Source organism: Protomyctophum bolini, assembly GCF_963924005.1.
Source record: "Protomyctophum bolini genome assembly, chromosome: 9".
In the NCBI taxonomy this organism is placed as follows: domain Eukaryota; kingdom Metazoa; phylum Chordata; class Actinopteri; order Myctophiformes; family Myctophidae; genus Protomyctophum; species Protomyctophum bolini.
The window spans coordinates 3,938,373-3,961,589 of NC_137870.1; the positions used below are offsets into that span (position 1 = coordinate 3,938,373).

Below are 23,217 nucleotides of genomic sequence, written 5' to 3' on the forward strand. Positions count from 1 at the left end.
AGCCTTTATGAAAGACTAAATAAAATAAACGATATATAGTAGCCTAGTACATAATAAGACAGGTTACAACAAGCCTCCACTGTCGCCTCGCACGCGCTGCAGCACGAAAAACATCGTTGATAATTATAATTGCGTGACTTTTATCATCATTATATTATTATAGCTTTACATTTGCACATGAAGTAAATTGATATAGCCTTACATCCACTGGCCCAATGAGAGCTATATTATATATATAAACACACACGCTAATTTCGGGCTTTGATATTGAATTCAATCTTGTAGGTTTTCAATCAAAACGTGGGATTTTCAACTTACCGATACTTCGATCCTCCAATTTGACAGCAGACAAAGAAGAAAAAAAGAGAAAAGCACCGCTAGGACAAGAAGTCACTGGTTATTGTTCCAATACTATCATCTGTTAATTAGCCTGTAGCTGTCAGCTGTGCACAATATTCACATCCAACTCTCCAACTAGAAATCCCTCTCTCTTACTCTCTCTCTCTCTCTCTCTCTCTCCCTCCCCCTCTCTCCCTCCCCCTCCCCTCTCTCTCTCAAGAAGAAGAATGAACTGATATTTTACTCAATTTATGTATTTATTAATTCACCTAAATGATTCAATTTTTCCATATACATATTGCTGCTGTCAAGAAGAAACCTTGTGCAGAAGGCCATCTAAACAAAATTGGCATATCCTGCTATAGTCACACAAAAGTATATCACAGCTATACTTTTGAATCGATGTATCTCTTCTTAGTGTAAAAGTGTTTTTTAAAAGTGACGTTAAAGTTTAAAGTGAAAGTGTTGCAACGGCTGAGATTGTGACTAAATAATAAGCCGTATTGGAACACATGCAATTACTTTGTTCCATTTCTTTGAAAAGTAATAGTTTGACATACAGTACAAGGTTTCCACCCGGCAGTGACATTACATTAAGACAAAATAGCATTGATATTTCTCTTAGAAAACAAAAATATAAATTAATGAATATGGGAAAAAACTGCCTAAAAATCTGTACAGCATTAACGTCATCATATAGCGTTAAAGCGTATACATTTACAAGGCTGAGGAAGTTCTGATCATAATATATCCATACAAAAATGTACAAAATACAGAACAAAATATAACACATTTTCTTTTTTCTCCTGAAAATGGTGAAGGCTTTTTTGGAACGAACCACTGTCTTCCTTTTCTAGGCTTTCAGATTGGTTCACAAAACACTGTGATTACCTAGAGATGAGTGTCAGTGAGTGAAACACACATCCACAGTTCCCAAACAAAACATGCAAAGACTAATTGATTCAGCTATATGACCTGCAGACATCCATTAATATACATGTAACTTATAAACATCATACGTACATAGACAGTAGCACATACCTCCAGGATACTAAGATGAGATGACAGGCTATATAGTATGACATAAACTACATTCACTTCTTATAAGTCGCTCTGCTATATTATTTTTGGCAAAAAAATTGTACATAACACATAATGCGGCCGCATTTTTTAAGAGTAGAAAAACACTGACGCCATTATAGCTGGCAGAGGGAAGATCATGCAAGAACATCAGAGCAGCATTTTCTGTGTTAAAGTGCATCATCGTGTCCTGCTTCTCCCCTGAGCCAGCGGTAAACCCTCTGTCCATCTCCTCCCCGTCCACTGCTGTACCCTCTTCATGGGTGTGTGTGTGTGTGTGTGTGTGTGTCCAACAGTCTACCTGAGGTCACATCATCATGCAGGGCTATTTTCAGGGAAGGGTGATCAAGGCCTCTCTTGCTGTGGAGGGCAAAAAGGACGTGGTGAAATGACAACTTAAGGTCTGTACAGCCCAGATATGGATTCACTCCAAGGCTTCACTCACACTGTCACAACAGAATGTTGTATAGATGATGCACGAGACTTGCTGACTGTTGCCGTTAGCTCGCAATTAATTTCCAAATGGAGTCACATGGTTTGAAGAGCCGCACTATAATTGCATTGTATGTAGTCATAGCACGTCATAGTACAGTATATGTATAGCATAGTAGTTTATATGTATAGTTTCATTATATAGATATTCCACTGTTACTTTCTTAGCTTACGCATGTTTCATGATACAGTAAATGCTTTTTATGTGATGATGTATTCCCATGCTTTTTTGTTCTTGCTTAATCTAAATCGCTCTGGATTAAGAGCGTCTGCTAAATGCCTAAATTGTAACGTGTTGTATGAGGGGGAGGGGGGCAGTCGAAACACAGCCGAAAGCTAAGACTACAACTACCTTTTTTCACTGACGGAAACTAAATGAAAACTAAGCCATTGTGACTAAAACTAAATATACTGACAATTTCCTCAACAGATAAAAACTAGACTAAAATGTTAGGGAGGGACTAGTGGACAAGAGATCCAGTATAAGTCATTTTACAATTATTTGCATGCTGAAAATAGCAGAACTACAAGCTTGTAGATCTGATATTTTCAGCAAGAAAAAATACATTTTGTTCGACTAAATCAACTGTAAATTTAGTAGACTAAAATCTTACTAGACCAACACTAAAACATTCCGAGTGACTAAAATGTGAGTAAAACTACTCAAGAGACTATGACTAAAACTGAAATCTAACTAAAAACAACACTGGTTTCTATCTACGCATCGCATATAAATTCAACTCAACGCACCACAGGTGTATGTATACTGTATATGTATCTACACGAGGCAAACATGAACGCAACAATTTTGGCTATTATTCAAAATATCTTTATACATTCTGAAGCATAATGAGTATAGTACTTTCTACTGTTGGTACTTTTGGTATACTCAGTGATTTCCAATCCAGCCCTTGATGTGTCAAGCAGGGAGGCATTGGGTCCCATTTTTAGAGTCTTTGGTATGATGACCCGGCCGGGGATTGAACCCCAACCTCCCCAGTCTCAGGGGGGACAGTCTAACCACAATTTGCCATAATAGTCAGGGGAAACTGATGTCAAACAAATAGGTAGCAAGTCCCTTGAGAACCTTCCTTCTACCTAAGCTACATTGATTCAGCATGTCATGACCCTTGGTGTGCGTGCTGTTGGCCTGTTGCGTGCTGTTGGCCTGTTGCGTGCCCCCCCCCCCCCCACTGTAGAGCGTGCATGTGCACATCTTGTTGAGAACCTTCCTTCTACCTAAGCTACATTGATTGAGCATGTCATGATCGAGCGGGGGCGGGCCTTGGTGTGCATGCTGTTGTCCCCCCACACTGTAGAGCGTGCATGTGCACATCTTGTTACCGGGGGCGGACCGGGGGTTTTCCAAATCACGGAATGCTCCTTTAAGTACATTTGGATACACACACTTTTTCTCAAGTAAATTTTGAATTCCGGACTTTTACTTCTAACGGAGTGTTTCTACATTATAACATTGGAGTATTGATACTTTCACATATTAAAGTAACAAATGTGAGTACTTCTTTTTAGGCCTGTCATGATCAACGTCAATACATTTCCTATATACAGTACCTGCATCATGCTGTAAATCAATACATTTCCTATATACAGTACCTGCATCATGCTGTAAATCCAGGGCAGCATCCTGGTGACTCTGGTGTAAACCCCGGGCTGGTGTTTCTCTCCACAGCTGACTCCCCAGCTCGTTATCCCTGCCAGGTAGAAGCGCTCCCCGTCTTGACAGACCAGAGGACCTCCACTGTCCCCCTGGGAGAAGAAAAACACAAAACAGTGAACATTTGAAAGAATATATATTCAAAGATTTGCGCCACTTGTACGAATTTTCAAAAATAGCAGACCTACAAGCTTGCGAGCTTGTAGATCTGCTATTTTTCAATAGCTAAAGTATAACGTAATGCTTAAAACACCAAAAGGGATTCCCATCCAAAATGGGTTAAATGTGTGTATTTACACGATGTGGCCAGTGTTGTTTTTGTCTCTCTTCAATAGTTTTTATTTAGTTTTAGTCACATTTTAGTCACCTGGAATGTTTTAGTGTTAGTCTACTAAATATCATAAGATTTTAGTCGACTAAATCTACGGTCGATTTAGTCGACTAAAATGTATTTCGGTGGGCCTTGATGCCGTCGTAATGAATGAATTTTTTTTTTTGACACTTGCTGAAACTTGCGATGCCTTGTGAGCTTGTAGATCTGCTATTTTCAGCATGCAACCAAGTGTAAAATGACTGGATCTCTCTCTCTCTATATACATATAGATATAGATATAGATAATACAATGTTCATTTATTTTGGTTAGAAATAAAACCGAATATTTACTCACGACCCATAAAAAAAACCTGTCCACGACCGCATGTTGCAGTTCTTTTTCTATGATGTAAGAAAGATGTATTTGGCGCTGCACTGCGGTGACATGGACATAAGGGCTACAGTACGCTTGCATGCGGGCCCTTTGACACATTTCTTCCTCGGGAGACAAATGATGAAGAACCTTGAAACTTGCTGCATAAGATACGGTAGTAAATGTCCAAGAGATGAAAAGTCACCTAGGGGCAGCGGTGGCCGAACGGTTTGCGGAGCGGTCTTGATATCGGAAGGTCGCTATAGTTCGTATCCCCGGACCGGCACGTTAAAATGACCACCGCTGAAGTGCCCTTTATGGACAAGGCATTGAACCCCTACCATGAAATGTTCTATGAACCATATAACGTGTTGTCTCCAACCAGCTCTCTCTCCATCTCTCACAGCACAACCTGCTGGATCCCAACCAGTCCGGATTTAAGAAGGCCCACTCCACAGAAACTGCCCTGCTGGCAGTCACAGAAGCACTACATGCTGCCCAAGCTGCTTCCCACTCTGCAGTACTGATCCTCCTAGTCCTAGACCTATCGGCAGCATTTGACACAGTGAACCACCAGCTGCTCCTAGACACCCTAGCGGATCTAGGCATCGGTGGAACGGCACTAAAGTGGTTCTCTTCCTACCTCACCGACCGGACCTACCAGGTTTCCTGGAAAGGTCTGTTATCATCCCCCCGAACCCTCCAAACTGGGGTCCCACAGGGATCGGTACTTGGTCCCCTCCTTTTCTCACTGTACACTAAATCCCTTGGCACTATCATCTCTGCTCACAATATATCCTATCACTGCTACGCCGATGACACACAACTGTTTCTATCCTTCCCCCCCTCTGCCACTCAGGTGGAAGAGCGCATCACTGCATGCCTGGCTGACATCTCACAGTGGATGTCCTCCAACCACCTCAAACTGAACCCAGACAAGACTGAGCTTCTCTTCTTCCCAGCTAAGTCCTGCCCTATGCGGGAGCTAACTATCTCCATAGACAACGCCCTGGTAACGTCTGTCCCAACAGCCAGGAATCTTGGTGTTGTCCTGGACAGTCAGCTCTCGTTCAAAACTCACATCACAGCTGTCACTCGATCCTGTAGGTTCACACTCTATAACATACGACGAATTAGACCGTTCCTCACCCAGGAATCAGCCCAGCTCCTAATCCAGACAACAGTCTTGTCAAAACTTGACTATTGTAACTCCCTCCTTACTGGCCTACCAGCATGTGCACTTAAGCCTCTCCAGCTGATCCAAAATGCTGCAGCTCGCTTGGTCTTCAACCAGCCAAAATTCTCACATGTCTCCCCCCTGCTCCGCTCCCTCCACTGGCTCCCGGTCGCTGCCCGCACAGAATACAAAACTCTGATGCTGGCATTCAAAGCAACCAAAGGTATGGCTCCCCCATATCTTGCAAGTATGATCGAACCCTACAAACCCTCCCGCTCACTCAGATCAGCCAACGCAGGGAAACTGGAAGTACCCTCACTAAAAACGCCGGGACAACGCTCCACACGTCCCAAACTCTTCTCCCTTCTGGCTCCAAAACTGTGGAATGCACTTCCCATTGCAGTCAGAACTGCAGCATCACTCCCAATCTTCCGCCGTAGTCTGAAAACCCACCTTTTCAGACTCCATCATGGCCCATAGCACTTACCCCACCCCCTTAGATAGCAATTCTGTAGACTTAGATAGCATTTGATACAGACTTATAGCATGTTATGTAGACAGCATAAGTGCATTGTATGTAGTCATAGCACGTCATAGTACATATGTGTAGCATAGTAGTATAGATGTATAGCTTATATGTATAGTTTCATTATAGATATTCCACTGTTACTTTCTTAGCTACGCATGTTTCATGATAAATGTCTTTATGTGATGTATTCCCATGCTTTTTGTTCTTGCTTAATGTAAGTCGCTCTGGATTAAGAGCGTCTGCTAAATGCCTAAATTGTAAATTGTAAATTGTAAAATTGTATGAGCATGCAGGGCCTGGCTGTAAACAAGTTCTTGAGCTTAGTCCAGTTACCCTGCAGGGTAAACATAGTAACTTTCTTTCTTTCTTACCTGACAGGAGTCCCGGCCCCCTAACAGATCCCCAGCACACATCATGTTCTTGGACACAGCCCCCCCGTAGATCCGGGTGTGGTTACACTGGTGCACGTCGATGATCTCCACGCTCACCTCCATGAGTTCGCTGGAAATGCTGGCTGTTGTCATGGGAGAAAAGATTCAAGTTCAAGTTTATTGGTCATTTAAAATAAACACACCTTATACAATGTATTCAGGGTTTTTTTTTTGTTGTTGACCAAAAGGAAGTGTTTGGCTGAAGCCTCAGCTTATAATGCTAGCCCTTTTAATATTCAAAATAGCTATGAAGATACAACAAAAAAACAAAACAAAACAAGACAAAACTAAAACAAGACAAAACAAAAACAAGACAAAACTAAAACAAGACAAAACAAAAACATACAAACAAAAAACGGAAAAGGACAACAAAAATTATAATAATAATGATAATGATAATTGTTTTGTTTAGCGGGACAGTTCATGGCTGGCTGGCTTTTTTTTTGACCAGTGATGGAAAGTAACTAAATACATTTACAAGTACAATTTTGAGGAATTTGTACTTTCCAATTTCCAATACTTTCACTTCGACTTCACTACATTTTGGATCCAAATATTGTACTTTTACTCCACAACACGTATTATTTAAGCTTCGATTACTTGCGCAGCCAAATCGCACGGCGATGCATAATTGCTGAATCGCTTATTTTTGACACCACTAGAAAAAAAAATATTTTCAGCAAGTAACTCCACAAGCCAAACCTCTACTAAAGCCAAGGGTCATACTATTAGCTTTAAGTGCACTACTGTCCTTTTATATGGCTCTGTTCTATAGTGGCTCCATTTTGGTCCATGATATATTTTTACCAGAGTTTGCATCAGTGGTTCCAAAGCCAGAGATCCAGCATTCGGTCCTAGGAGCGAATCTCTGGTTGAAGGCAGGCAGACAGGCAGGCTGGACCCATTCTGTTATCACAACACCACACACACCACACACACACACACACACACACACACACACACACACACACACACACAAAGCATATTACACAGCTGAACATGATCTAGCTTAATGAACACACACACACGATTATTGTGTGACCGGATATAGAGCTCAAGCAGACACAAAGCAGAAGCATGAACAATGTGATTATCTAACCACCCCAATAGCCCATTGGACCAATGGAATTAACATAATATATAAGTTCCTATTTACTGGCATCACAATGAAAATGCTTTTTTTCCTCACGCACACAAAATCGAAAATGTGGCCCAAATGTTTGAATATATTAATTTCAGAGTGTTCCTTTTTATCTCAAATCTTTGCTTCTGGTGGTGGTCAGTAACCTGACTCTGCCAGCTGGGGGCGGTATTGGGTAACCATGTTCCCCAACACAGCATCCATCTGGGATCTGGGATCAGGGAGTTGAGCTATAACACCGAACCACTCGTGGTTCGAACTAATCAGCGTGAGCTAAGGGCGGGACATGTGCGAAACCGGATGTGAAGCTATATAGACACGTCAATATGATTGGTTGTGTTTGCACGCCCACACGGTGATAGACAGACGCTCCCATCCAATCATCTATCTTGAAAAAAAGGAACAGCCCCGTCATCGAATTTGCTCCCGAGATCCCAGATCCCAATAAGCTGTGAAACAAATTTGTGTAGCAAGCTTCTTGGATCTGGCAGCGTCAGGTTAGGTGGTCCGTGGAACAACATATTTTCAGATGGGGGGAGTCGGCGGCCGAATACATATAATTCTAGGGGTCCTTGACATTAAATAGTTTGAGAACCACTGACATAGAAACATGGGTTTTTCAGAAAACTGTCAGGATTTAGAAGACATTTGTAAAAGGGGTTATTCAATGGTGGTTTGAATCCCTACCGTTGAACACGACCGGTGCAGACAGTTTGATCAGGGCGATGTCCTGGTCGTTGGTCTTGTCGTTATAGTTCTCATTGAGAATGATCTTCGACGGCCAGTAAGCCCTAGAGAGGCTCGTCTGAGACAACACTCCTCCGTAGACACGCCAGTTCTTGGCCTCCCGCGTCGAGGGGTTTGACCTGGGGGTGGGAGTGCATAGAGACTCCGTCAGTGGTGGATAGGAACCAGTTAATTGAGTACTGTAAGTAAGTAGCCTTGCCGAGCCATGAGGCCCATAGGGGCAGGAGCCTATCTCCTGTTTCTGTAGCCATGAGGCCCATAGGGGCAGGAGCCTATCTCCTGTTTCTGTAGCCATGAGGCCCATAGGGGCAGGAGCCTATCTCCTGTTTCTGTAGCCATGAGGCCCAATAGGGGGCAGGAGCCTATCTCCTGTTCCTGTAGCGTGAGGCAGCTTGATGTACAAGTACACCCCCTGGACATGACGCTAGTATGTCGCAGGGACTTATACCCCCCAATCCAACCCTTGATGCTGAGTGTCAAGCAGGGAGGCACTGGGTCCCATTTTTAGAGTCTTTGGTATGAGTCTTTTCAATTTCCATATTCAATACTTCAACTCCACTATACATCAGAGGGGAAAATGTTGTACTTTTTTACTTCACTGCAATTATTTGCCGAAGATTTGGGTTGTTATTACAAAACATACAGTTTCACTTGTTTATCCTGTAACTAACGGAACAATGCAAAGACCGCTAACAGAACACATCTGTTGCTAAATATGCAACACTACACAAGGTGGTGTCGAGTAGAATACTATCTGGGTACAGTCAATTAGTGACTGCACTGTGTTAGCAAAATGCAGTAAGATCATTTTTTAATTGTTTGGAAAAAGCAATGAACAATACATTTTCACATTCCTTGTATAAAAACATTTAGTGCAATTCCCAAGTTTTGTGCGCGCGCGCACACACACACACACACACACACACACACACACACACACACACACACACACACACACACACACACACACACACACACACACACACACACACACACACACACACACACACACACACACACACACACACACAGGGGTGCCCGGCATGTGTGGAAAAATACACGAGGAAACAAAACAGGACACGAGGGGGAGAAAAAACATTGGACAAAAACCAAAAAGGATTCCAATTTTGAAAATGACTCACGCCGGGAAGCAGTGTGCGGCAGTCGCCACAAAATCACGAGAGATCAGAACGCCTCCGCAGGTGTGCGAGCCCCTGAAGTGCAGCGACAGCTGCCAGGGCCACTGACCCTGCTTGGCCACGCTGCCCCCGATGATCCGCGAGGTAGACTTCTGTCGCCCGCAGTCTGGTGGAGAGAGGGAGGACAGAGGTGTGCTGTGACATAATAATAATAATAGCTTAAGCTTAAATGTATATAGCGCTTTTCTAAGTACCCAAAGCGCTTTACATAGGAACACTAGGAACAGACTTTAATAAGAAAAAAACAAAGCAAAACGTAACAGATACAACAACAGTACAGGGTTAAAGGAGAATTCCATACTAAAAGGCTTTCTTACCTTTCTTTGTAGTTGTTACGTCCCAACCAAAGAGGTCCAGGTGTTATTTTGTGCAAAAGCTCCTTCTTGGCTGTTTGCCCTACCATAAGTCCTAAATGAATTGCATTGAATTGAATGGGAATTGAATGGGGCTATGGGGTGTTGTGCTAATTCGCTTAATTCCATCGCTCAAAATTATTATTTCTTTGTATATATCCTCTCTTCATAATGTAAATAATATCCCAAGCGGCACACTTTACTACTTCTTTCGATGGAAATAAGCGAACTAGCATAACACCCCATAGCCCCATTCAATTCCCATTCAATGCAATGCAATTCATTGAGCGCTTATGGTAGGGAAAATAGCCAATAAGGAGTTTTTGCACAAAACACCTGGACCTCTTTGGTGGGGACGTAACAACTACAAAGAAAGGTAAGAAAGATAAGAAAGCAATCTAGCATGGAATTCTCCTTTAAAAAGATAAAAGGATAAACGAGGCCTCAGCTGGGGAAAGCTATCCTGAAGAGGTGGGTTTTGAGTGAGTTTTTGAAGGAGAGGAGAGACATGCAAATTATTGCAACAATGCAGTCCAACAAGCTCCTATACACAAGCTTGTTGTGTAGGTCTGCTATTTTTTGAAAAATCGTGAAAATGTGGTGCAAATCTTTGAATAATATTCTTTCAGAGCAAACGTTTTTTTAACTTAAATCTTTGCTTCTAGGAGGAGGTCCCCTGGAACAATGTTCTTTGGCAATGTAGAACATATTTATCATGCCAATAAAGCCTTTTGAGAGAGAGAGAGAGAGAGAGAGAGAGAGAGACAGAGCAAGAGAGAGAGAGAGAGACAGAGACAGACAGATGGAGGCTCCTTACCCAAACACTGCAGGGAAACCGTCTTCCGACTTGGACAGGAAGCGCTACACCATGAGAGAGAGAGAGAGAGAGAGAGACGTCAGACGTCAGACGGATGTCAACATGAGTTCAAACTGTATATACGTCAGTGTGTGTACGTCCCCACCTCAGCCACATCAACCACATTCATGGTACTGGCAAGTCAAGCAGTATACGGTATTTTGCAGCAAATTAGAAGGCAAGGTTCAATTTGTATAACTCCTTTCAACGAGGAGGTTTATTTGTATGACAAGGACATTCAAGTTCATTTTTGTACTGTATGGCTCATTTCAACGAGGACATTCAAAGCAGCTTTTCACACTATGTTAATCCTTTATCGTAAGAGAAAGGAAAATCCCTCGCAACAGCTTATAATGCTCCAAAATGAATCCCTTTACTGTGCAAAGTCAACAACCATGCACGTTTTGTGGTCTTGGTTGAGGTGACCACACTTAAATAAAAAGGTTAAATGAAGTTTGCTTAGCAGTTAGCACAGTAAAAAATAGTTTTCTCAGAGCACTGAGCTCTTAATTGTGCAGTTCAAATCTTTAGGAGAATTTTTGGGAGGATGAGGGGAAGATGAAATGTGAACGTGGCGCTATGGGGAAAGGTAAATGGATGGAGCATTGACGTTTACCTTATATTGACGAGACCCTGAATAGGCACGTTCGCCGTGTCACTGTTCACCGTTAGACCAATGGACTCCTGAGAATCCAATGCCTTGGTCCCATAACACCTGCAAAACAGCACAGTATGTGTAAGTGACAAAAGATATATACATTCATTGGTACACATACACACACACACACACACACGTTGTGAAGGTAAAAAAAAAGAAGGAACACGGAATGAGATATGGTAGGCGCTAGATACACACACACACAGACAGACAGACAGACAGACAGACAGACAGACAGACAGACAGACAGACAGACACACACGTACGTTGTGAAGGTCAACAAAAAATAAAATGAGATATGGTAGGCGCTAGAGAATACATTTTGCATAACATTTTCCAGAGTAATTTCCTTCCTACAGTAACTACACATTTTTTTAATTATTTTCCAGTGATTTTGAATCTAGGCTCAGTGTTTTATTACTAATACCAATGACGCCCAGAGGCAGACATGGACACCAACACCTCTTAGCCATCTCTGGCTACAATATATTTTTTGTGTTTTTGTCCCTTTTAAATAAAGACAAACCAGAGGCAGAGGTATAATTCTGTCTGAGACTAGATTTATTCTAGTCCTGTCACGCACGGAGAATCAATCAGGCTCTGAAAACAGCGGGGACGGAGAAATGCAACAGTTGGTTAGATTATAGATGGGGTTCTATGATTGTAGACCTGACCAAATTGCTGCATTATACTCCAGGAGTCTGAAGTATGTTTCTCTCTGAATGGTGGAGATTGGCGAAGCCGACCTCCATGTGCTCGTCAGTGGAAAAAATGTGCAAGTCTGGGATGGGTTTCGCAATCAAACTATATAAGAGCACAAAGAATTTGATCCAGCAACCAATCAGTGTCTATACTGTACTGTACTGCCCCTTTTTATATTCATGAGATATTATGTGAGCAGATTTACACCAGTGGTGGAAAAAGTACTCAGTTGTTTTACTTAGGTAAAAGTACCAATACTGCAATTTAGAACTACTTTGTTACAAGTAAAGGTATGGAAGTGAAAATGTATACTTGAGTAAAAGTACAAAAGCATCGCCATGAAAATGTACTTAAAGTACTTAAAGTACCATTTCATAAGTTCAAACTGTACAAAATCTTTTGAAAATAGCAGATCTACAAGATCACAATGTGTCGCAACGCGACGCATTGTGAGCTTGTAGATCGGCTATTTTCAAATGGCCGAAATGTATAGGGTTGAAATGGTTAATGTGGTTATAAAGGCAGAGTATCACGCTGGCATCTACCCTCCTACTTTGTCTGAGTTTAATTATGACAAAGTTGTGATACTATTGGAAAATGCAACTATATAAGGCTCTACACAGCCGGTTCAATGCTGTGTGAAGTCAACTATAAGGCTCTACACAGCCGGTTCAATGCTGTGTGAAGTCAACTATAAGGCTCTAACAGCCTGTTCAATGCTGTGTGAAGTCAACTATAAGGCTCTAACAGCCTGTTCAATGCTGTGTGAAGTCAACTATAAGGCTCTAACAGCCTGTTCAATGCTGTGTGAAGTCAACTATAAGGCTCTAACAGCCTGTTCAATGCTGTGTGAAGTCAACTATAAGGCTCTAACAGCCTGTTCAATGCTGTGTGAAGTCAACTATAAGGCTCTAACAGCCTGTTCAATGCTGTGTGAAGTCAACTATAAGGCTCTAACAGCCTGTTCAATGCTGTGTGAAGTCAACTATAAGGCTCTAACAGCCTGTTCAATGCTGTGTGAAGTCAACTATAAGGCTCTACACAGCCTGTTCAATGCTGTGTGAAGTCAACTATAAGGCTCTAACAGCCTGTTCAATGCTGTGTGAAGTCGGGGCGGGGCTAGAGGCCCTCCCACCGCCTCGGAGAGGGCCGAGCCAAAACAGCGTGTCATCGATAGTAATCAAATCATCCATTTTCTAATCAAAATCGCCAAAGTAACTAAAGTTTTCAAATAATTGTAGTGGAATAAAAGTACAAATGTAGAAGTAAATGTACTGGGAATTGGAAATACTCAAGTTTAAAGTACAAATACCTCAAAATTGTACAGTACTTAAGTAAAAGTACTTAGTCACTTTCCACCACTGATGATTTCCACCCACGAACCGTTCATCAACCATGGCAAGACTTAATTAGTGTGGGGGTGGGCTGGCCAAAACATATACATACCTAACAACCTATCGTGGCTGTTCCGCATTAAGATCAGCTCTTTGATGGCAAAGTGACAACAATGTTATTCTACAGAGTGAATAGTGGGCCATTTTGGTGTTAGCATTACGTTATGCTTTAGCTATTTAAAAATAGCAGATCTACAAGCTCATAGCGCGCCACCGAGTGGCGCGCTACGAGCTTGTAGGTCTGCTATTTTTGAAAAATCGAAGAGCGACTGACAGAAGACATTTTTAGAATCTGATCTCAGGTCAGAATGAAAACTGTCAGGATGTAGAAGACATTTTTAGAATCTGATCTCAGGTCAGAATGAAAACTGTCAGGATGTAGAAGACATTTTTTTAATCTGATCTCAGGTCAGAATGGAAAACTGTCGGGATGTAGAAGACATTTTTAGAATCTGATCTCAGGTCAGAATGTGTTTAAACCGTGACTAGACGGGTTCATTTACGTTCTGAAGCCCAGCTGAGCGCAGGTGTGGTCAGCATAGCTCTTGTCCCAGCCCTGGTAACACACTGGAAGATAGCGACCGTCCTCATTGGTCCGAACCTGCAGACCACCGCCGACAGCCAATCTCACTGAGGTATACAGAGAGAGAGAGAGATAAAGAGAAAGAGAGCGAGAGAGAGAGAGAGAGAGAGAGAGAGAGATTTTTAGGTGATAAGGTTAGTAAAAACAGAGATGCGTTTGGGTGAGTCGCTTTAACCCATTCTGAACGGGAACCCATTTTGGTGTTGGCATCATGTTATGCTTTAGCTATTGAAAAATAGCAGATCTACAAGCTCATAGCGCGCCACCGAGTGGCGCGCTACGAGCTTGTAGGTCTGCTATTTTTGAAAAATCGAAGAACGACTGACATTTTCAGAATCTGATCTCAGGTCAGAATGGGTTAATCAGACCAGTGTGTGTCCAGTGGAAACCTCGTATATGAATCTGATCTCAGGTCAGAATGGGTTAAACCACCGCATAACGTGACGTCATGTAGTAGTAGTAGTTTTGGGTGGTCACCTTATTGTATAGCATTCACAAAGGGCAGGTGAAAACGATGCAGAAACGCATGGCAGCATAACATAGCTGCTTATAGTAGCTTCACGTCGCTCGCCTCCATTGACAATGAATGGTAGACTGCATCGTTTCATCTGCCCTGCAGTGCCCGTGTAAACGTAACCTGACTCTGCCAGATGGGGGCGGTATTGAGTATAACCATGTTCCCCAAGAAGCTGTGAAACAAATGTGTGTAGCAAGCTTCTTGGATCTGGCAGCGTCAGGTTAGTGTGAACGCAACATATCACCTATGAATAGGCCTTATGATGCTGCGTGTGTGCGCGCGTGCGTGTGTGTGTGTGTGTGTGTGTGTGTGTGTCTGTGTGTGTGTGTGTGTGCGTGTGTGCGTGTGTGTGTGTGTGTGCGTGTGCGCGTGTGCGCGTGTGCGCGTGTGCGCGTGTGCGCGTGTGCGTGTGTGCGTGTGTGCGTGTGTGTGTGTGTGTGTGTGTGTGTGTGTGTGTGCTCAGACTGCTCACCACAGTTGTTCTCGTCGGAGCCCAGCAGGCAGTCTCGCCGGGCGTCACATTCCACCGTGGTGTTGGGGCAGGTGTCGTGGCTCGGCACGCTCGGCTGACTGTCGTCCCCGTCCCAGCCGCCGCCACTCGCGCCGCCGTCGGCGTCACTACCGTAGAAGATGGACGTCGAAGCCAGCCTGGTCCCATATCGTACTGCCATGAAGTCATATAGGAGAACGGAAACCACAAGGTTACACTATCTAGAAGATTGCTAGTATACATCATTGCTACATCACCCAAAAAGGCAGAATCGTGAAGTCAAATTTGATGCCGATACGGTGTAAACATCCGGAGGTTCTAGTTCTATACCATTAGTGTTGTTTAATGCCGAGAGATTAGATGTTCCACTCAACCATTCTCATCCAATTACCATAACATTTATTTGCACAGTGCTAGAGCTCAATAATATTTTTTGTTGGGGAAAAAAAAAACATTCCAACATACATCCAAGGGGATGTATGTTGTTTTGCATTTATTTTATTCTTCTGTGATATGGATCTCCCTGGGTCTGAAATAAAGCATTGATTGATTGATTGATTGATTGAATAGTGTGACTGTGGATTGTAGAGGTGAGGCGCGAGATAAGGACAGCCATTAAGCACAGAAGACGCTGGAACAAAACTTGAGTGTGTCAAAGGCAAAGCAGTAGACAACCCCAAGCCAGAAAACAATGCACGCACGTTGCGAGCACACACACACACACACACAGAGACACACAAACGCCATACTTCCAAGCCAGATGGCCAGTGCCAGCATGATGAGGACCACAACAGTGCCCCCCGACCCTCCACAGCACTTGGCATCAGACCTGCAGCAACTCTGCTTCTTTCTCCTGGGTGCTGGGGGGGAGAGAGAGAGAGAGAGAGAGCACGCACGCGCACACACACACACACACACACACACACACACACACAATCAGTGCCAGTCTGTCTGACACAGAAACCTCCATAGACAGCGGCCTTTAACAAATATTTCACACACTTCATTATCCATCAAAATCACACGCGTCTTATTTATAGCCCATTAAGACCCATGAGGCCGATTCTAAAAAGGCCCTCTACTGTAAAGTCAGTGGTGCTCAAACCTTCTCGTGCCAATTATATAAGACAAGGACCCCCCCCCATTAGCCATTATACTATGTCAGTGGTTCTCAAACATTTTCGTGCCAATTATATAAGACAAGGACCCCCCCATTAGCCATTATACTATGTCAGTGGGTTCTCAAACATTTTCATGTCGAGGACCCCCAGTATTATCAGTATTTGGCTGCCGGCCCCTATCTGAAAATATGTTGTTCCAGGACTGTTTAAAACATTACCCTCCTGCATGCTGGGACCCATATATGTATATAAGAAAGCTAGATGGCTCACCCACGCTGCTGGCAAATGAGAGCGACGTCTATGGGGCGTACTTTTTAAATAACCATAACCGATTTTCAAACTTGTTTGGTTTGTCATAAACGTCAGAGACGTCCGCATACTATTATGCTTTATGACATTTGCATTAAAAAAAATAAGCGTCCTGAATCATAGCCACGTTGATAACGTTTGTATTGAACCAACCCGTTTGTAAATCAGTCAAGATTTGAGCGACTTATGACTGTTTTTGTTTGAGCTGCCACAGAACATAACGTACTGTATTCAGTATTTATAAGTCCGACGTCATTTTGTAGTGCTGTACGTTACGTCCGGGTCCAAACTTGTGAATCTTTTTACAATTTATTTTTCAGAAAGGAAGCCATTGAGGGTTAAAATGGGTCTCAATGCTTCCAACTCAAGTAGAATTATTAATGTTTTGTACAAGTGTCTATGACAACAAAAATATATGATGTGGAGACAATAAAGACTATTATTATCATTATTATTGAAGGTTTGCTCTGTAAAATATTTCGGGGGCATATTATTTAGAATGTGTGCAGGTATATGTTGAATCTAGTTTGCATTAATGAGGATTTAGTTGACACAATAAATTAAAAAGGCGATAGTATTCCATGTGGGGCAAGACGGCCTGTCATACAGCCAGATTTGGGAGAGCAGTGCAGATTTGTTGTTGCGAGGAAAGCGGTAAAATGAGACTTTCGTGGTTGTTTGTATTTAAAAATAGCAGATCTACAAGCTCGTAGCGCGCCACTCGGTGGCGCGCTATGAGCTTGTAGATCTGCTATTTTTTTTTTAAATCGACTGACGTAGAAGACATTTTTAGAATCTGATCTCAGGTCAGAATGGAAAACTGTCAGGATGTAGAAGACATTTTTAGAATCTGATCTCAGGTCAGAATGGGTTTACATAAGGTCTATGATGATGATGGGACCTTCTTACCTGCAGGCTGTAGGACGCGTGGGGCCGCCACCGGAGGGTGCAGCTGGGGGACGTAGTGGAGCTGGTTGGGGTGGGTCAGGACCAGGCCGGTCCCGTACAGAACCACCTCCTCATAGGACTTCAGGGGAGGCTGGGTGTGCACCGCAACACTGTAGTACGAAGGAGGGGGGTCTTTCTGGAAGGAGGTGTGGGGGGGGGGAGAGAGAGAGAGAGAGACTTTTAGAGAGACTTTTAACAACTTCTTTATTCTTGAAATTGTTTACATTCTTTAAAAAATCAGTTTAGTCTAGACAACTCACGAATAGATTTACCAATATCTATTACAGAATGAGTAACAAGTGTGCATATATATGATATTTGACTTTCGGCGTTCGGCTCTGCTGGATTTTCTCCCTGCTCGGCACGATTAAGCGCCAACATAAAACATTGAGAGCAGGGAGATAGATATACAATAACCCCCCCCCCCCCCCCCATGGGGAGCATAAATAGCAGAGCCCACCGGTGGTGCTGGGGTGGTGGTGGTGGTGGTGGGAGCAAACATCACATACCACCGGGAACCGTGTGCAGAGGAAGAGCATGCAGTCTAGTGAGCTTAATTGGTCAGCTGACTGCTGCATCGGCGAATGACGTGTGGGACTTGCACACACTTATACGCCAACATAGTAATGCAGCATGTTGTTAACCCCTTGAGTACAGTATGCGCCTTTCAGCACGGCATGAACCCCCTCGAGTATGTCTACATTTTTAGAGCAATTCATTTACAAAATAAGTGACTCCCTCATCATTTACACAGCACACCTTCATAGTCCCAAACACCCTTAAAAACCAATTACCTAACATATTTCTTTTCATAAAAATTGTATTCAAACAAAACTCTTGCTTTGACTACATTTTTTAAAACTGCTAGACAATCACACCTCTGTCCTCCATCCATTTTTTCTTTCCTACTTAAATAGGTCGCCAATTTTGCCTGTCCAAATAGAGCATTTAGTAATCTGCCTTTCTTCTTATTGTTCTTTCCATATAACCAAATATATACATTTGTTTCGTAAAAACCTCTGAGTGAGAGAGAGAGAGAGAGAGAGAGAGAGAGAGCACATTAGACAGTGCGTGGAAGAAGTAGGCTATACTAAAACATTTTACTTGAGTAAAAGTATCAATACCACAATGCAGAAATACTCCGTTACAAGTAAAAGTCTGGTTTTCAGTGTTTACTTCAGTAAAAGTACAAAAATATTAGGCATCAAAATGTACTTAAAGTAGCCTTAGTATACCAAAAGTAAAAGCACTCATTATGCAGAATGTCCCATTTCACGTTTTCAGAATCTATACAAGCTGATCTACAAGCTCACAACGCATCGCGACGCATTGAGAGCTTGTAGAGCGGCTATTTTCAAATGGCTGAAATGTATGTTTTGTAATAATAATTAAAATCTACAAAGTTAACTAGTAACTAAAGTTTTCAAATAATTGTAGAGTACTGTGGAGTAAAAGTACATTATTTCGATCTGAGATGTAGTGGAGAAATGAAAGTATATAACAGTGGAAATACATAATGAAGGAGAAGTGAAAGTGTTAAGAAGATTCCCCAAGTAGATTATTGTGTGATTTTCTAGTATAGCTGCGGGTCACCCTGACATCCTTTGATGTGTGCTACTGTAGGTGCTTGATTGCTGGGTCACTCTGACATCCTTTGAGAGAGACAGAGAGAGAGAGAGACAGAGCGAGAGACAGAGAGAGACAAGGGAGAGAGACAGAGAGACAGACAGAAACAGACAGAGAGAAACAGAGAGAGAGACAGAGAGAGACAGAGAGACAGAGAGACTAATATGTCTCAAGGTGCACCCTAAAGTCTAATCATTGTGTATATTCCTGCACTATACCTGCATTGAGTGATCTTGGTACATAGAATTTGATCTATTGAAGATTCTGACCTTCAAATGTACATCATTTTTGTTTGATTGTATTGCTGTATTGTTCTTTCTGCTTTGGCAATGTAAACGTATGTTTTCTCATGCCAATAAAGCCCTTTGAATTGAATTGAATTGAATTGGAACGTTTGCTAGAGAGTCATTCTAGTTTGCCTGCCTGTGCACAGAGAGAACAGCAGTTTTGAGTTGCAGCAACAGGATCACTTTTGCCAAAGTGTGTGTCCCTTAGAAGTGACTAATGTTGTCTGAATTATTTCATGTGTCCATGCAATTTATGTAATATGTATCAGAGATCATGTTATGTTTAATAGGAAGAATATATGTTTATTGTATAGGTGAATTGACCCTTTTTACATTGCTGGTTTGTGTGTTACATGCGGTTAACATAATGTCTTATAGTTTTTGTCCTGTATGTTTATATAGGAAACCACACTATATGAACAACCTGTAATGCTGTACCCTGCACAGTGTGTGAAGTAAAAGATTACAAAAGAAAGGATTGCATTGTTATTGATGCCCCACGCAGTGATCACACCATGCTGAACCTTTTACAAGTTACTATTTTACAGAAAGTATATAACATTGGAAATACATAATAAATGTACTTAGTTGCTTTCCGCCACTGGCATTAGGCCGACTGAAATACCATCATTCACATTGCTGTGGTAGTGGTGTTTAGTTTGACGTTGTCATAAAGGTAGTTGCTATGATTCACTTCATTCTTATGTCCTGATGAACATTCTCCAAAGCATGCATCATGTTTCGTTCCGAGTCATTGGATTCAGTCAATTTCTGGTATTAAAGATTGATAATTATACGTTTTAATAACTTTGGACAAAATGTAAAAGCATGGGCCTGGTAAAGGGGAAATTAAAAAGGGGAAATGATCTATGTTTATGTTTATGTCCAACACACTGTTGTCGAAGCAGTGACTAGACAAACACTGTATTAGTCCTTTAACACTTGACAAGGAAACCCATTGTTAGGAGCCTATTGTCCTGTTTGACAAACCCAACACCTGCCTAACGACCTCACAGACAAAGACTCATCTCTTGGCAACAATTTCCGAAAGATCACAGGTTACATCAACCATTTAGTTTATTATTTATTTATTTTAGGAGTCATTTACATCTATCACGTCATTTACAGTATAAGGTGTATCTTATCTAATCGTGGAGTGTACAGGTCAGGAGCTTCCACTGAGACAACCACGTTGTAGAATTGAGAAACAGGATGACAGCTACAGTATAGGTGCATGCAGGTTGCTATGGTCTAGCCTGGCCACTAGCATGCTGCAACCTGGCTCTTTCTGTCAGAAATTTTACAGGTTGATTTTACAGACTGTAAAACCAACCCCCCCCCCCCCCCCCTCCTCTCTCCATAAAGAAATCAACAATGTACATAAAGAATAAAATAAGTATGTATAAACGGTCTACAAAATCTGTACATTCCTTTGATTTTGATTCCTTGATCTTATTCATAATAGTTTCAATAGTTCAGCTAACTGAGATGAAGCTATAATTGAGGTCTAGTCGACGTCACATTATGTGAAAACCAAAGACAATAATCATCCACGTCTGTTAATTATGCCTATCATCAAATTCTATCTGTTCTAGCGATTCTGAACAGGATCGACACAAAACAACACAGCCGGAAACCGAGGCGTCTGTCACACAACACACATTCTAATCCGACAAAAAGTTAAAAATGTAGAAAAAAAAAAATTCTATGACAATTTTTCATGAAAGCACAACATTTCCTCAACTTACATTATCCTTCATTGTTTCATCTTTCTCCATTTTGATATCCAAGTCAGAGACTGTGTAAAATGCTGAGACGATGAGGTTCACACTACGTTGTGACTGAAACTGAAGTGAATGTTCTGAAATGTGACTGTGGCCAAACTGGTTCGGTAGAATACCTGCATGCCTTCCAAGATTTTATGAGATCTAGATGCTTCAGGGCTACAACAAGTAGAATGGTGCACTCCATTGCCAACAATGAGCCTTTTTCAATTATTTATTGGTTATCATAACCTCTCCTAAAAAAAATATTGACTTGCTCCTTCCACAAAGAGGGAATTATGGAGTGGCCCAAATTGTTACATAAAACATATTAGAATAATAAACAACTTTGACTTTGAAAAAAGGTGTCAAATTGTGCTTGATTTCATGTATACATTTAGTAATATCGACAAATACTTAGGGCTTTGTTAAGGCTGTTCATGACCATTACTTGACCCAAATTCTGTGACCCTTGAAAAGGAGGCGGTGTCCCAGTAACAGATATTTCATAAGGCCATTTTCTATAGTCCAGTGATCAGGTTTCAGAATATGTCTATAGGCAGCAAATACCCTACTCAGATGAACTACAACAATGGCTGTGCTGAAGTAGGTATAGAGATGGTTCATCTTTCAACATAGCCAACTTGGTACTACTGTTTCCCAAATGCTGTTTTCACAGAATATTACTATAAAATCTAAAAGATTACTTACTTCCATTATAGCTGGAATGCTTAAAACATACAGTTCACCCAACCTTAGCAGGGCAACTTCAAATAGGCAGTGCTAAATCTGTCTGTGGTACTGCGGTTGCCATTAGCACCATTGTAACCCAAGCCTCCATTCAAATCTTTCTACAATACCACAATGTAGAATCACAGACAAGCAAACAAATATTCACACTGAAATGAGCTCATTTGTAAGAAAGTTATTCATCACATGGTTCTTAATAGAACATATGGCCCAAACTATGCAAGATCCTTGATCTAAAAGCAGTGCACTACTAAATGGTAACTGCATAAGCCTGAGATATAAATATAGCACATTAGCATTTCGTTCCAGGAAGAACCATCCTGTTTAATCAGTTGCCTCACTTAACAGGTTAAGTAAGCACCACACACACACCGCAGAACCAAAACTAAACAACATTCCAGGACAAGGAAGTTCTGGAAGACTGGAACTGTTCACAAACAAACAAACAAACAAACAAACAGATGGAGAGAAGCTATAGCCAGAACAGTAAAGAATTAATTAAGGATGCCTCATGTCAAAAAGGCAGACTTATAAGGACTTATTGTTACTGAAGAAAACCTATAAGAGAAGGAGAAATGACAAATGGAGAACCTACCGGGTCATGCTTTGCCATTGGACTCTGGGGAACATAGTGAGGGGAGCTAGAGCAGGTGGGAGCAGGTGTGGGAGGATCTGGTTTGTGCACCCATTCACTCACACTCAGTCACAGACCAATGGTTCAAGCATGGTGGTGACGTTGCATTCAAGACCGCAATTCTACTGTTCTCTCTTTTTCTGTATTTCTCCACTGACCTTCCTAGTTCCTGCCCACTCTCCCCTTTCCCATCATCCCCCACCTACATTCATTGTCTCATTCTTTTTTCTTATAGAGTTGGGCGTGCCTACAGGTGTGATACTTTTCCACCTGGTAGACCGGTTTTCATCCAGCTACTGTACAAGATTTAGGTATGATGAAGCACAGCTGTGGTTCAGATTACACCCGGCTGAGGCAGTCAGGTAGCCAAAAGTGGCCCATCTTCTTCACAGGGATCAGATTATTTGGATTTGCAAAGAAAGACAATATTCTCCATTTGAATCGATAGACCTGTAAGCCATGACATAAAAAAGTAGTGTTCACTTGTGTGCCAACAATAATTATTTAATTTAGTGTAGCAGTCTTCCGTTATAGCCTAACATGCACAATATCAGCACCCTACCCTGTCTCTGTTTGGCCCACTGAATGGAATAATACAACCTCGTTACCATCATTGGTAACACCTGTGAAGGAAGTATACTTCCTTGGCTGACTGATAAGACTACATTTGTAGTGTTGTAAATAAAATAAACTAAACTAAACTAAACTAAACTAAACTAAACTAAACTAA

The 23,217-nt window shown here is 41.9% G+C and overlaps 1 protein-coding gene across 2 annotated transcripts; it reads right to left on the bottom strand.

The window, feature by feature from the left end:
* Positions 1–612: 612 nt before the first annotated feature.
* On the bottom strand, positions 613–22,643 carry LOC308320830 (transmembrane protease serine 13-like). 2 transcript variants are annotated; one of them, XM_080771517.1, is made up of 13 exons: positions 22,449–22,643; positions 17,389–17,563; positions 15,799–15,909; positions 15,032–15,223; positions 13,963–14,089; positions 11,322–11,420; positions 10,667–10,710; positions 9,440–9,602; positions 8,238–8,416; positions 7,217–7,315; positions 6,350–6,492; positions 3,526–3,678; positions 613–1,779 (listed from the first exon to the last, which is right to left on the bottom strand). In XM_080771517.1, the coding sequence occupies exons 1-13, from the start codon at positions 22,464–22,466 to the stop codon at positions 1,765–1,767; spliced, it is 1,518 nt and encodes a 505-aa protein (XP_080627643.1). In that variant the 5' UTR covers positions 22,467–22,643; the 3' UTR covers positions 613–1,764. The 2 variants fall into 2 exon arrangements, with proteins under 2 accessions (XP_080627643.1, XP_080627642.1); XM_080771516.1 differs by lacking the exon at positions 22,449–22,643 and adding an exon at positions 21,089–21,180.
* Positions 22,644–23,217: the final 574 nt, after the last annotated feature.

What these genes read in the sequence shown, in the direction of transcription:
- LOC308320830 (XM_080771516.1), bottom strand. Translation starts at nt 21,118, where the DNA reads ATGGAGAAAGATGAAACAATGAAGGATAAT. An exon ending in ACTGGCCATCTGGCTTGGAA is followed by an intron (nt 15,224 to 15,798) that starts GTATGGCGTTTG and finishes ACTTCATGGCAG; the next exon opens with TACGATATGGGACCAGGCTG. An exon ending in CTCCGACGAGAACAACTGTG is followed by an intron (nt 14,090 to 15,031) that starts GTGAGCAGTCTG and finishes TGTATACCTCAG; the next exon opens with TGAGATTGGCTGTCGGCGGT.